At 33.2% G+C, this 16123-nt stretch overlaps 3 protein-coding genes across 3 annotated transcripts; 2 read left to right on the top strand and 1 right to left on the bottom strand.

The window, feature by feature from the left end:
* Nucleotides 1-1187: 1187 nt before the first annotated feature.
* On the top strand, nt 1188-4013 carry TRIADDRAFT_52181 (uncharacterized protein; the record flags this gene model as incomplete). The annotated part of the gene is made up of 10 exons (XM_002108040.1): nt 1188-1229; nt 1431-1481; nt 1568-1642; nt 1847-1929; nt 2526-2600; nt 2654-2745; nt 2874-2947; nt 3077-3191; nt 3475-3493; nt 3944-4013. 10 exons carry the CDS (start codon nt 1188-1190, stop codon nt 4011-4013), a joined length of 696 nt encoding a protein of 231 aa, XP_002108076.1.
* Nucleotides 4014-4732: 719 nt separating this feature from the next.
* On the bottom strand, nt 4733-6189 carry TRIADDRAFT_20325 (uncharacterized protein; the record flags this gene model as incomplete). Its single annotated transcript, XM_002108778.1, has 2 exons — nt 4733-5253; nt 5709-6189. 2 exons carry the CDS (start codon nt 6187-6189, stop codon nt 4733-4735), a joined length of 1002 nt encoding a protein of 333 aa, XP_002108814.1.
* A 4140-nt stretch (nt 6190-10329) lies between these two features.
* Nucleotides 10330-14370, top strand: TRIADDRAFT_52183 (uncharacterized protein; the record flags this gene model as incomplete). Its single annotated transcript, XM_002108041.1, has 2 exons — nt 10330-10747; nt 14099-14370. 2 exons carry the CDS (start codon nt 10330-10332, stop codon nt 14368-14370), a joined length of 690 nt encoding a protein of 229 aa, XP_002108077.1.
* Between the last annotated feature and the right edge of the window lie 1753 nt (nt 14371-16123).

Raw genomic sequence — 16123 nt, forward strand, 5'->3', positions numbered from 1 at the left:
CTTCTGCATGCTAAGAAAAGTATGGATACATTTTTGTGTAATTTCTTTGACTTGAATCATAAAAGAGATTTAAGAAATTTTTATTACTGTCATAGAGATTCTATTGCTTTAATCTCTTATAATTTAGCACTACAGAATCTTCGTTGTCCGAAATTCTTCTCTATGCTACAGAAAAGTCTCGATATATTGCATAAGTTCTTCAACTACAGTATGTACTATAATTAAAGATTTTAGAGATTTTATTACTCTTATTGAGATCTTATCGCGGTAATTTCTTATAATTTCATACTACAACATCTTCATTGCCCAAAGTTCATCTGTGTGCTAAAGAAAAGTATCGATAGATCGTATGATGTCTTCGAGTTTGTATCATATAGAAAACTTTCGAAATTGATCAGTATCATAGAGATTTCATTGCTTTAATCTCTTCTAATTGTAATTTAGCAATGCAGCACTTTTTTGCCCAAAGTTCGTCTCTGAAAGATTTCAGAAATTCATTACCGTCAGAGAGTTTATTGCATTATATTAGTCTACTTATTTACGATAAAAGCCATTGCATTATCCTAAATCAGGGGAAAAAATTTTTAAAACATCCTGTCGAGGCTTATTGACGACTGACTAGTATTATATTACGACATTGTAATGTCGTGCATTGCCGTCATCCTTTTCAGTGGGCTGACGAGCAAATTGAATGACTGAATGTGGTCAGTTACTACAGCAATTCAACCCAACTTCTGTATTGCATGTTATCTACATGTTGATGGACCAATTAAAACCCATCGATCGTGCACTTTCAAGCGCCTATGAGGGTGACAGGCCAACATGACATGACAATCATCCCTTTGAACGATTGAATGCCTTAACTGCTTATTTCAGCTAGCGTGCCTCACTAGTTTATCCTGGCATTTTCAACACGGAACGCTGGTTAAGAGTAGGGAAAAATCCTTCATTTAAAAGCCTATCGATTAAATTTCAAGTACTTATCCATATAACAGCGGTAAATTAATTATTATTTGCCCTATTATAACTACTTTGTCGACTAAATATGTACACTTTAAGTAGGAAGTAATGATAAAGATTATTTTCGTTCATATTCTATCAATGAATAGCTGATTTTTTCAAAGGATGATTTCACATCCATTTCAGTGTCTTTAAAAATTTGTGATTTCTTTGATATTGAATAGAGAATGAGTTGTGAACAGTGCCAATCTGACGAAGAAGAATTTGAGGTAATCGCTGCTGTTGCAGAGCTGCATTAACATAGTTTGAACCAGCTATTCAATTTTATACTTATATAGGAATACTTTTTTCAAGACATCGAAGTACTACAAGAACATGGCATTGTAGGCAATGATATTATTATGCATCTACATTGTAGAATCATTTACCAATGTCGGTATTTGCTTAATCCTTGATTTTTCGCTTGATAGAATTCTGCAGATATTCAGAAAGTTAAAAAGGGCGGTATTTATACTATTGGAGTACGTAGAGAAAATGTACCATTTTTGCAATTGACAATTGAAATTAGCTGTTAAAATGCCTACAAATAAGTGTCTTTCAACGTTAGGGTGTGCTCACGAATACCAAAAAGCAGTTATGCACTATCAAAGGAATTAGTGAAGCCAAAGTAGATAAATTAAAGGTATAAATTACCTATTAAAAGTGCTAAATTATAACTGAGAAATACTCCTAAATTCATTTCTATGTTTTTCTTCGTTAAGGAAGCGGCTATCAAACTCTGTGTAAGCATAATTAAGACACTTTGATCTACCTGGTAGTACTACGCTTATAATCACTATCAGGTGTAGATTTATGACAAAACTGTACTTTAACTGCGTAAAAAAAGGGCAACGGGTTCCTAACTGCACTAGAATATGGTGAAAAAAGAAGGAGAGTTTTCAAGATTTCTACTGGTAGCAACGAATTAGAGTATGTTTCAAGTTCATGCAGCTTAACATTAGACTGGATTAAAAACAAAATACATTTTAATTTTTTTAACCTGTTGCGACGATGCTGCTCACCAATAGTACTATATTAGGAGGTAGGTGTAAATCTATATAGTACGAAATAAATTAAACAACAGCCAAATTGCTCAATATTTTACAATTTTTTAATTTTAATTGATGCCTGCAACTTTAGGAGGCATTGAAAGTATGTCAATAACAGAATTTTTTGGAGGTGAGAAATTGAATAAATAGCCGTAATTATATACAAATTAATTCATCAGCCTCTTTATTATTAATTCAGAATTTCGAACAGGAAAAACTCAGATAGTTCACACAATTTGCGGTTTGTCTACTATACTAGGCGAAATAAATAGTAGCTATACTAATTAGTTGATACACAGTTCTCTTTCCTTGAACTATTAAATACATTTGATTTCAGCTACATGCCAGATTCCGGGAGAGGATTATGAGGGTGGTAAAGCTTTAGTGTTGGACACAGAAGTAAGAAACGTTATTACCTCAGCTTACAATTTAACCGATTTGTTTATAATACTTAATAATAAATATTCAATTTTTTAGGGAACGTTGTATCCTAATCAATCTGGGTCTTACACAATTTGAGAAAATTTATAAGTTATGTGTAGAAGCGATACAGTTAGGCCTCTCTTAAGCTTACATAGGTTCTTCAGGCTTAACTCATTAAATAGCCGGCCCGATCGTCTAAGAACGATTGCTAATAGATTTGACTTAGATGAAAACGAAGTTCTCACCAACATAGCCTACAGGAGAGTATATAATAGTGAGTGATGCTGAGTATAAAGCTATGTTATGCAATAATTCCACGTAATTTATCAAAGTCTGATATTGAAGATATCGATGGACTACCTTTTAAATTTTCGCTGTGACCCACTTTATTTTACTATGTAGGTGAGCATTTAGCAACCTCGATTATTGAAGCAGCTGGGGAATTTTACGAAGAACGCAAAATTTATAAATTGTTGGTATGTCGTACATCTTTGTAAATCCAATACGCGAAGGATTGTTTGCTTTACAACAAATAGCAAAAAAAATTTTTATTTTAGGTTACACTGTAGTATACCTTGAAGCTGAATAGCATTTAAATATTTTAGATAATTGATTCTTTAACGCATCCATTTCGTACGGACTTTTGTGGAAGGGGAGAATTGGCTGATCGGCAGCAAAAACTCGGTCAAGTTTTATCTAAGCTACAAAAAGTAGCAGAAGGTTGGTACTAACATAGTATGGTATTGTGACTGCAGTTTGGCAAGTAGCGTAACATAGCATGGCATAGCAACAAAGTATAATCATGATGATCCAGTCAAAATGATATACGTAAAATACGACTTCATTATTTGAATCTAATCTTTTTCTGCCTGAACTTATTTTCTTATCACGTATCACAAAGAGTTCAATATGGCGATAGTAATAACTAACCAGGCGAGTTATAGCTTAAAACTATTTTCTTGGACGTTAACTAATGTTATCTAACCGTTATTCATGCTTACAGATGGTTTCGGATCCGGGCGGTAAGTCGAAATCTTTGGAACAGATGTTATAAAAAACACGATTCTCAACATTAATTTGAACTGGTTCTTGTAACACCATTAAATATTTGTAGCAACAATGAGGTATTGCCATAATCACTTAATGATGTTGTGTAGATATAGTAACTTTAATTGTAATTGTTTTAATATAAAAATTTCACCCTATGAATGATCTTAAACAGTTTGTAATTTCGGCTATTGTGCGTGTGGGTTAAAATTTACTTAAATGCGTAAAGCTTTCAGGTCGATCCAAAGAAGCCGGTAGGAGGCCATATACTTGCACACGCTTCCACAAATCGTATCAGTCTGAGAAAAGGCAGAGGAGAGACTAGAATCGCAAAAATTTATGATAGGTCTTCGTACTTTCCTCTAATATTGGCGTAACAAGATTTAATTTTCGTAAGCTAATGCTGAACTATTGCGTTGTTATAGTCCTGACAGAGCGGAAAATGAAGCAATGTTTGCAATAACAGAAGGGGGTGTCGCTGATGCTAAAGAATAAGAGTTTTACATTGAAGACTGAGAAATACAAGGGATCACTGATAGAGGTTATCAGGGATTAAAGTTTTTTGAGTTTTGGTGTTAAGATCAAATACTGTTTATTTTCATATATGATGTGACGTTACTTAAGAGCAGGTGTGTTAAATTATGATTGATAGCTAAACACGTAGATATGTTACAATTACGATATTATCTTGCGAATTTAAGAATCTATTAAAATTCTTATACCACAATACTACAGAGCTATATGCCATTGATGTCACTTAAAGTAAAAATATTTAGATTACAAGTCTCCATGTAACAGGCATTCTTCAGTTATCAAGATGTTGGTACTCTACCCTTTAAAGTCAGCATAAATTTCAAAGAATAGATTATACAGCAGTAACGCTTCTTCATCAAACCGGTTTCATGCGATCTATAAGCTGACCATAGTTAATCAGCTTAACCAATTGCAACTGTACAATTTACAATTCACACTAGATTCGGTATAGTTTATCGGACATAGCTTATGCAATCAAGAAATAGCAGAACCAGAAGTAATATAATATAAAAAATAAATTCATTTAAATTTACTATTATTCGACCTATAATTATTTTACTTACATTAATAAATTGCTAAAATCTATATTAACAGTATCCTTTGTTACCACTCACTGCCAGAATTAATGCAGTAAAATTAAAATTAAAATGTCAATACTGCGTTCTATAATCTTATAGGACCTAAAAATTGACCCAGCCTACACTCTCTGCAATGCCGCATACATTTTTTCCCATTTTTATATAAATATACCCATGATCGCCAAAATCTTCACCCCAGGAGTTTCTAACTATCCAGTATGGAACAGGTGCATCAAGTTTATAACCGACAACTTGCACAGCATGATTCAGTACTTTCCCATCGCAATGATGCTGTATGATTCCACCGACGTAATCCCTCCAGCTAGTAGCATCTACGGCTATGGATAAAGGACCATTTTGATTTAGAGCGGCAATCATGCTACTTGATTCTTGGTAGATGAAATTGCTAGTAGTAAACTTCTTTAAAATGATGCCTGTGTTGGTTGCATGCTTCACGCATTTGTCTCTTTTGCCTAAATACGGATTAGCTGATTCTGTTTCAAGGGGTACTCTATTCTTAGTTAGCCAGTTGCAGGCTAGGTAAAACGATCCTCCCCGACAACCACCATCCATATTATCACATGAAAGTAGCTGTTGAACACTAAGTTCTGTGAATGAATTTCCTAAGTATTGCGATAGAATACGTATTCCTTAAGATGCATCTTTAAACTGGTAAAGAAATGTTAAACTTTTAAGACTAGAAAATAAACTCAAATGAATAAGTTTTGAAATTTCTATTTTGTGCCACAACTTTCCTATTGCAATAATTCTATATTATCGATATAAGCTGGAACAACAACCATGCTCTTCATTATACGTACGCATATTTGTAGCCATGCAAAATATAATCGTACGCGTATTTGTAGTCATGTAAAAATATAATCGTGCTGTACTATATAATCGAATTTACGGGCAACTAATGAAATTGACGTGTGTGCTCAAGTAAGTGAATTATATCCGTTTCAGAAACTTACTGACTCAGTAAATAAATTAGGAAATATGGGACTAAGTCATCTTAAATTTAGGAGCACAAGTTTATACTGTCAATAAAGTAGGCAATCCAAAGTACCATTCTTACCAGCTAATGCCCAGGCGCTTGCAATTGTTTCGACTGTGCTGAAAGCCCAGCAGCATCCGCAGCGACCCTGATTCCTTACTGGGCCAACAATGTTACGCTTGTGTTCTCTCCAATCAAGGCTGGAGGGAAATTTAGCAGTAGACAGAGAGTGGTGTAGTTCAGAATTGACAATCTCTTGCGTAGGAACTTGTCGGTTGCCTAGTAGCTCTTTAAATTCTTCATCAGTCCAATCTGCGAATTTGTTGACGCCGTAAGTGGCACCATTGGCATTCGTTGAGGCGATACGACGAAAGTTTTTCTTGAAAGTCTGAAAGCGAAATTCATGTTCTTCCTTAGTAGTATAGTTTCTATTATAGTCTGTTATAAAACTTTTGAATCTTGCTAGGAGATCAGTAGGGCTGTGAACAGATTCAGACAAAACTAGGCTTGTAGAAATCAATATAAAAAGGGTCGCTTTTACAATAAAAACCTTGACGTCCATCTTTGTTGTTGTTATGTAAGCACTGAGCAGTACTGGATATGAGATTGGATCGAAGTACAGCACTGTACAGTGTACAGTACCGTAAAATAAATGTACAGTACTGTACAGTACAGTATTATAGTTACTGCGTTTCTTTACGATGGCAAATTGGATCCAATTTGTTTTTTACTTTTGTACAGTAATCTACAATATCACGTGACTATGTTAACACGTATACTGTACGTTGTACAGTCATAAAGAACTATTTTTATGAGAATTTTGGCCCACTGTGTAGTGTACTGTACTGTACGCTGTTCACTGTACAGTATGTAAAGACCAGGGTTTTACATGTACTGTACAGTAGTACTGTAAATTATGGTCTTTATAAACTAAGCTATTAGAAATTTACTGCTTTTATCGCGTAGTATTTCAACTTCGAAGTAGTGTGATTGGCGCTAAAAGCGCCATTTTGCATATATCAAATTTATTTCAATCACATTACATACAGTATTGTAGTATGCTTCATGATAGAAAGAGTTCGTTCACAGTAACTTAGGTGTTACAAGCGAAGGAGTACTATCATAATTATGGGTAAGTACTTCAAAGTGAAAAAAAAATTACAAGTTATGACAATATTAAAATAATAAATAAATATCAAACTTAAAATTATGAAATCAAACGAGATACCGTTGTTAGTAGATTGATTGGACTGAGCTTGCACACGTCCGTAACACTAGTGTTACACTACTATGACTAGACGATGACTGAGTGACGATTGTTAAGTAGTGGTTTACCATAGTGTACTTGCCTAGACCTTGTACTAGCCAATCAGGCGTTCCGCTATACGTAAACTATTTATATTTTTATTATTTTTATTTACAGGATATCATTCACTCTTTCTCTCTTTCATCTGGTCTCTCAATAAAGGATTAGAGACTCTAAGATCACTGGTTACATACTATAGATTACTAAATTAGCATGGCAGCAAACTAAACTGATCAGCTCATTTCTCAGCTTACTGTACGTATGCTGAAACATCAAGAGATGATAACACTTGTTTCAAAATAAACTCCATAACCGCAAATATTCATCCATCAAAAGGTATTTATACCGTGCGATAGTGAGATTGCGCTAGAGCTGTAGTTCATTTCCAACTCTGGCTAGATTTCATTCAACCTAAGTGATTCAGAATAATTTTGGTAAGTCTTTTAGTACTATGGTTTATGAGAATCGTGATATGTGATATCTGCGATTTGTGCGGGCAGAAGGTAGACCCATCAGAGGCATACGAAATGGCGGGTATGATGTATTTTTGCTTATTTAGCCAATTATTAATTATAGTTTCACAGTACGCATTACTATTGCCTCACCTAACTTGGCCACTGCACAGTAGAAAGCGTACTATAGTTACACCTGTTTACGGTTACTATGGAGCCACTACATATCGTTTTACTAAAATCTGAGCTGTGGTAGCCTGTAGAGCTCAGCTCGCCGATTGAATGTTTTTCCGTATTTTCGATACTACAGTTATAAAGCGACTAACGAAGATAACAATGACGATCATTTAATTGATGCTAGAGAATAGGTGAATATTTGATAACATCCTGGCTTCTTTTTACCGATAGTTTCACAATTTGAACTGCTTTGTAGTATCAGCAGACTGTATTCAAATCTAAATGTGAATCAACGAGTTTTAAACAAACTGTATTATATAATGAGATATAATAAATCAATCCAGATACGGTTGTTGTGATTGTTATGAAGATTTTTAACTAATTAATTATTATTATCATAACAAACGAGATTTTGTCATATCACCGCCCAATAACCGCTATTTCATTCAGCTGCGGTAGCGAAAGACGATGTAAAACACAGTGTATCAGCGCATAGATGTGAGTTTTAGTAGTTCACAATGGGATCGTGATCGTGGGAGGAGTTTTTAGGTTCTCTAGTGAACCATGCTCCGACGTCTTGGCAGTACCGTACCATAGACTAAGTGACATTGGAATGTTACGCTGCAAAAAGCTACTTTAAGCCTAAGTAGTAAAAAATTATTAAAAGAATCAACTGCAGTATGGTTTAAAATTTTTTGTTCATTCTTTCTTCGTGGTACTTTCTGTTATGATATAACAGCAACGGCAACTGAATTAATCTCCTGGAACACCGTGCTCAATAAGTTTTATGCCGTAAATCAATCAGCGTAATTACAGTAATATTGAACTATCGTGCCTACCAATACAGCATACTGTAGTAGTGTACACTGTATAGTACTTACGCACTGTGTCAGTACGTCACAGTACTACACTGTAGAGTGCGTACTGTACACTGTACACTTTATACTGTACGTATTGTACTGTACCTGTAATTGCAAACCGTACCGTACCGTACCGTACTGTACTGTACCAGTACATTGGCGTAGAGTACAATAACAGCAAAACAAACAAATTACAGAATAATAAGAGAATTAAAGCGAGCGACCGATTGATATCACATTCAGTCGATCATTAATAATACGATAAAAGCATCCAGTTCTCTTAATCGTGTTGTCAGATAGAAATTACATATTCTCACTCAATCGATAAATTTCCAAGCAGATCGAGGCAGTTAATAGCTGAATTATTGAATTAAGTTTGCAGTTGTAATACTAGCAATAATTCAAGAAGAGTCGAAAGGTAATCAAAACATTTGATTAATCTCTAGATACGCGTATTAGTGATTTAATGATGCTGTTAAGAATTATTATCTGTACTTAAATAAGCATAGTATAGTTCATTAATTAATATATTTCCTTGTCCATTTTTTTACCCTATGATTGGCAAGAAAATCCTAAATTTACATTACTATATCCTTATATTATGATATACAGATAAAACTCTTTAAATTCTTAACTATGTTTGACTGTTTAGTCCATATTGTTTTTAATGTGGTAATGTGACACTATACCTAGTCGATAGTCTAAGTAGAGTTGTCATAGTATTAATTATAATTGGGATATTACAATACGCTTACGTATAGTACATATAATAAAAAAAATAAAAAAAGCATTAAACAAGTCATGGTATCAGTCAGTCTTGGTTGTTCTAAACCTTTTGCGGCATTATATGAGTAATTTTAAATAAAAAAAAGTTGTTTTGGATAGTTTCACATTGAAAGAGGATTAGTTAGTATACGTTAAGAGATTTAAAATATAGTATACCAGTAATATGCTACTGTTGCATGAGTACTAGCATCTGATAATTACTTCTTACTTTGTGATTGTTGAAAGGCATTATTTTTCGAAGTAGAAGAAGACTAAATTATTAGCTGAAATTGGTAAGGAACGAGTAAGTCGCTAGTTGTTGCTTTTATTATCAGAAAAGTAAATATATATATACATATTTCACTGTGTGTAGATATTAGTTGTTACTTTAGGCTATATTATCAGTGGAAATTTTTAAAGGATGTAAAACTAAGAATAAAAATTTCAAAATAATATCGCCGCAAATATTAGTCTTTGCTATACGGTAGATGAGACGTTATTAATATATGTACATGTAATATTCATTGTGTAAAGAAGCGTAGGCATAATTATTGGTAAGCAGCAGGAATCTTAGGGTAAACTAAAGCGGCTACTTACATTAGGTGAATCATATGGAAGATAGTAGTAAATCTAGCTTAATTTGTTACTATGATTCTCGTAATATAAAAAAGCTATTTTCGGTAAATATATTTGTCATCGTATTCTCGTTTACAACCTCTTTTAATATTTAAGTAAGAGAATGATGAGTACATCCCATCGTTAGGTAAATCTTACTTTGTTTACTAAAATAAAAAAATCTAAGATTTTATCTTTCCTATTTCCAGTTTGAAAAAATAGAGAGGTACTCTGTTTGACCCCAGTTAAGATACTTAGATCTGCTGAATATATTTGCTTTAAATTGGAATTGACAAACCGAGAAACTGCCTCGATTCCAGTCCGGCTAATTCAAACAATGCTGATATGAACAAGAAATGATTCCAGAATATCACTTTAATCATTTATTTACATCGGCTTGCTAAATTTAAAATCGACGATTTTTGATAGCAATCAAAGGATTCCAGAATTATAAGCTTCGATTGGGAAATTTAAAATTGTTGAGTGAACTATTACAAATTGGTGAAAATTTTTAATTTACTGATGCCATGGATAAATCAACGCCTCTTCGCTCATTAAAATTGTCTCGATTCGGTCATTTATGGATTTTAATGTCATCTTTAGCAGCTGGTGGCTGTTGTGTTTCATTCTATTTACCCTACTGGTTAATTGGCTATTGGAATAAAACTACAGTTACATTTGGCACTTTTCGTGCTTGTAATTACCCAGGAATGGTTTATAATAGGACTACCGCTGCCTTAGGCACAACAACAATTCATATTTGTGCCCGTTATAATGACTTCAATGATATCCCAAGTATAGCCTGGAAAGCTTGCACTATTATGCAGGGTGCTTCATGTGGTATCTTACTGTTAATCGCTTTAATTGGTCTGTCTTTCATGTGTATTAAGGACGTATTAACTAAGAAAGCAATTAGGGTAGCTGCCATTTTACAACTTCTTGCAGGTCAGTCAAAAATGTAAGACAATGCTACCGGAAACACAATTACTGTTGTCCTTTCGACAACGATCGGAATATAAGGACGTATAGATGGAATAGTTATTTTTATAATGGAGAATAGCATTTTTAACATTAGAATCAAGTAATACTTTAGTAAATTTGAATCCTCAGGAGTAAAATCGTTAGGATCCGCTACGGTATAGTATTTAAAATTTTACTTCTTAAAATTGATCAAAATCATGCTAGATGATGAGTGAGTTTTAAATTAGTACAGGCCTCAACGATGTCTCCAATAATTAATTATAATACTATAAATAATGAATCACTATTATTCCTCGTCTCTCTTCCCGTCTACTGTCTCGGTGAAATTATAATCAGTAAAGATCTAATTTCACTGTGCTAGCATATATTTTCACCGATTATAATAATTATTATATTTCGTCAAGGTAATCTTAATATTAACGGAGTGATAACATAAAAATGATCATGACAGTAATTGGTGTTGAACCTTTTGTGAGTTTATTTGAAAAGAGAATGGATTGATTACATCACCAGCCTAGAGAAATTGCTAAGTTAATTGAATTTGTTGTTTTGAACAACATGATTGCTAGACATATTGCATAATACGTTATACTCTGTGAATCGATTATTCTATTGCTAATGGCTTTGAGTATTTGTCTTTCAAATTAGAGGGTCAGTGCTACGGAGCAAAACCAATTAAAATCTCTTTTATTCCTGTTCTGATATTGTCTCTCTCATCGATTATACTTTCACGACAGCGGCGACACTAAAATTATCCGAAAATAGATTATGGCTTCAACAATTTCATAGATAATAAATAGCACTAAAATAGCTTAACATGCATCGCACGACATTTTTTTTACATATTTTACCCTTGTCTTCTACCAGGGTAGTCCAGCGCTATGCTATTATTAAAGCATATTGTCTTCCGCTACATTAGAAAGATTTCCGATCTCCACTAAATTGTTAAAAGTTGTCCCAACAGTTAGATTGGGTCTATACATTAAAGCCTATTCTTGTTCCGCTTCCATTCTTTTACTAACTATTAACAATCCTCATTTATTAATTAAGTAGGTAGTTATATTATTCTTTTGTATTTGCGCTTTTGTTAACGTGTAACCGACATTTTGACTGTAATCAGTAGTTTTTCCGTTCTCTAGTTAATCAATCACGCCATGATAATGCGCCTATACTATATTATGCGTTTATAGCAACAATTACTGTGCTGTGCTTAGCTGTATGTTTACGCTGAGCGAATTCATGTATCACTGTTTACTTTAATACGCATTACAGTATTTGTTGATAGTGAAGAAAAATGAACTTATTAGCAGCTCGATGTGAAGTAACATGTGGATTGTGAAAAATCTTTCCTTGCATTATTATCAACCCAAATTTTATCATTACCCCTTAACGCTGTCATGCAATTAGTTGCGAAGCCATAGTAAAACTATTTCTAATTTAAATTCATATTGGCATAGCCTTTAACTAAACTGTTTATTAGGATTCTATTAAAATTCATACGGGATTACTAGGATTATGCTCATGACTACGAATTTCGAATTTCTTGACTTCACGCTGCGGTGCGACATCAAGAGTAGTTATGAAAAAGTTTAATTTACAACAGTAACAAAGTTTCGATATAAGCTTGAAATGATATCTTTATGAAGGTTAATCCATGGACTCAATTTATACCCACAGTATTATTAATTGTGATAGGATCAATTTTCTACCGTCGGTAATTTTTGATTGATACTCCATATTAAGAAAATTTAGGTACAATAGCAGTAAATGGAAGGTGGTAATCAAGGAAAAAACAATGACATTATACAGAAAGAGTTGCATTGTAAAAAAAGAATGATACATTTATGAAGAAGCGGGCAATTTTTTGGACACCCTTGGGTTAGGATGTAGAGTACTGTACTGATCTGATTCTATTTTCCTAGCTAAATGATCATATTTAATTTTGATCGTTTCAGTAAATATCAATACCGTAGTTCATAGATAGCCATTTATTACCCAGTTATGAGCAGTGTCTAATGGTCTATTAATGTACACTTCGAAATATATAATGAACCATCTCAGTACATACTGTTGTAGTATCGCCGTATTAGCACATAAGCCTAAGTTATGTGTAGTCATGCTCTCACTCGGCTGTACTCGTTAACCTAAGCTCTTTTCCATATCTTTCTATAATTTAACAACTCAAAAAGATATCATCCTCTATCAATCTCCAGTAATTGCAGCATGCAGGCAGTATAGCTCTGTATCCGGCTTTTTGAGCCTTTGTCGGATCGTCATCCGTTGTGATTACATTTAAATAAATAACTGGCTATCATATCCTAGTCGGTATGTGAGTTCGCGTCAGAACCACAAATAGCTGTTATCATTTTTGAAACGCTATCATCATTGTCCTTTCATTATTCAGCATTGTCGAAGTCTTCTTTATAGCTGTTGAATAGCTTAAAATATTATTAAAATGTCTTCTGTACATACCCTGGGGATATATTTGCCTGAGGTATTGTTTGGCAGAAACCTGGCCGCCATTAACTGCTGCGCAGTGCGCAGTAGCATGGACCTTTAGAACTCCAGAGGTCCATTATCCAAGCGAGTAATTATACAGTACAGTACAGTACAGTACAGTACTGTAAAAGCTAGCCAATCAGGTTACAGTACAGTACTGTACAAGTGTACATACTGTTCTATGTGTACTGTACTACCGCTAAGCAAAGTCTTGTGCTACCAAATTGTAAGCAGTGACAGTTCTGAATCAGAGATATATAAAATAGTTTTAGCAGCACCATATCAAAATGTGTTAATAAATAAATAATTATATAATTGAAGTTTTATTTAAGGTCTCTATAGTGATAACTCGATCTCAGTCATATAAGGCAGTAGGCCTGCAATAGTCAGAGTACAGTATGTAAATTTGACGGTACTTTGGAACGTCCCTTGCAGTTACATACCGGTCTACACGTTCGTACTGGTCTTAATTTAAGGGAAAATTAACCATATGCCCAATTAATTTAATCCATTTAATCGGGTAATAGTCTCCTAGGTAATTTCTGTACTGACAAAATGGACTGTGTAGCATCGGGAATGAACACATAGCTGGATGTATATGATTCGACTAGTCTTCAGTATTAAAATTAAGCGCGATTTACTGTAATTTACTGTCATAACTTCAAAGAGTAAGTAGAAGTCAACTTACATACTAGTACTGTACATTGTACAATACAATATAACAACAGACTAAAATTCTATGAAATAGTTTATCGTCTTAGATTTTCGTATTATCTTCTTTGCTTAATGATTTTTGAAATTTTTGTTATTATTTAGGATTAAGCTTCGGTTGCAGTTGTGCATTTTATCCTTTGGGTTGGGATAGTGCTTCGGTGCGAGTTATTTGTGGAGAACAGAGTGCTATTTATCGCCTAGGACGATGCACCATTGGATGGTGTTACTGGGCAGGAATTGCCTCTTCGGCAATTTCTCTGCTGGCTGCAATACTGGCTTTTACCAGTTTTGCGATAACTGCTAATAGAGATCGACAGGTTAATCGGTCGAAATCATCTGATGCTAGAGAAACATCTCCTAATCATAATGTTTAATCACACTATAATAATACGAGAAATCGCATCAAACCTTAGATTTCAATAGTAAATAATTAAAATAATATATTTATTAATGCTAAAAAATATTAGTAAATTTAATCGTTTTGCTCGGAGTCAATGACTGTAGTATAAATTATAAATGACAGACATAAATTAGCTGTCTAATGCAATGATAAATCCCTGAAATGCTAAAATACGCACATCGATACTGAATGATTGATATACGAGTAGAATTAGATCAAAAATTTTATCAAATGCATTTAAATTTTAGACAATAGCTCAATGAATGGAAGATTCAGTTCATGAAATCTATAGGAGTGATATTTCGATTTTATCATTAATTGATGCTTTCTTTGGTCCTCTTTAATCGCGGATAAACAGCTAGAAATTGAAAATGTTTCGAATTCACTATTCATATACATCATCAATGTCTTTACACTGTTATTAGGTTTCATCATTAGTTATACAGTAGAAGGCCATTGACATTAATTTAGATCTATTTCTGTTGCGTATCTATTACAATGTAAATAATATCGACTTCCATATCATTGTTAACTAAATTATATAATACAACTAATAATCTAATCTAAAAAGCTCTAGATCTGCATTATGAGCAATGCAAATCTATGCTTGTATCATTTAGTTATATATTCCGATTAATTATAAGTAGCGAAGCTTGAAGAGATAAAAATGTAAATTGAGTTAAAGAATTAAAAGAATCTGCAATCGAGGTACGCATTTATAGCGCAAATTTTATACCTCTATGACAACACTGTCGCTAGTTTATTAAGTATAAAATTTTCGATGTTTTTACTTATGCATTATTTAAAGCACTCTCTATGTCATATGTAACTGAACTGATTACTGTAAAGCTTGTATTTATTGACATTTTTTCATTTATCAAATACAATCTTAAAATTAATTTCTGAAATAAATAACTGGATTTAAGCTATATTCGTTCGAGTAGATGTTAGTAGGATAGTGTATGATTATGGTATAAAATCATTTCAGCAAATTTTATTAATTCGCAACCTTCTTCCTTTAAGTTCTTTTATTATTTCTGATACCATGAACTACTCGATGCACCTAGTAGTCCATACTGATACCTAATTAGTATTTAAAATAGCGGTGACTCTTGTTGCTACTATCATACATTATTTGTATGACTTAACTTGCTATTATTGGGCAGTGAACATCCATTAGTAAGAATCAATTTTAAATTATCAAATTGATAATTATAATAATCAATTAATGTCGATAACTGTGTACCTCAACTTGACATATGGTAAATGCGAACTATACAAAACTGGCAGTTAATTAATGATTAAAATATTTTCACTGCGGTATCGAACTTAAAAAATATTCGTAATACGTATATCCTTCTTACCACAGTAATGACATACCGTGATTCGATACCATATTCTCAAAAGTCTTGCAAAAGTATATCTAACGATAATTATCTTATTACAATTATATCCTAAATCTTATTAATGAAGTACGTTTGAAAGTGTATAATATACTGAGATCAATCACTATATAGGTTTCTTCCCTGATGCAAACAATATGCTTACAATCGAAATTAAAAAATATTGCTAATAATTATTTTGGATGTCAATAGCTTACATAGTGTATTAAATAATATACTCGTACATATATACGTAACATGAGGTTTATGCTTTATTTGTATCGTAAACAGTGCATACTTCAAATTAAAGGCCAATTGATTATAATTAGTTACATGGGTATATTT

The sequence above is a fragment of the Trichoplax adhaerens genome, genomic scaffold (genome assembly GCF_000150275.1).
Source record: "Trichoplax adhaerens TRIADscaffold_1 genomic scaffold, whole genome shotgun sequence".
NCBI lineage: Eukaryota > Metazoa > Placozoa > Uniplacotomia > Trichoplacea > Trichoplacidae > Trichoplax > Trichoplax adhaerens.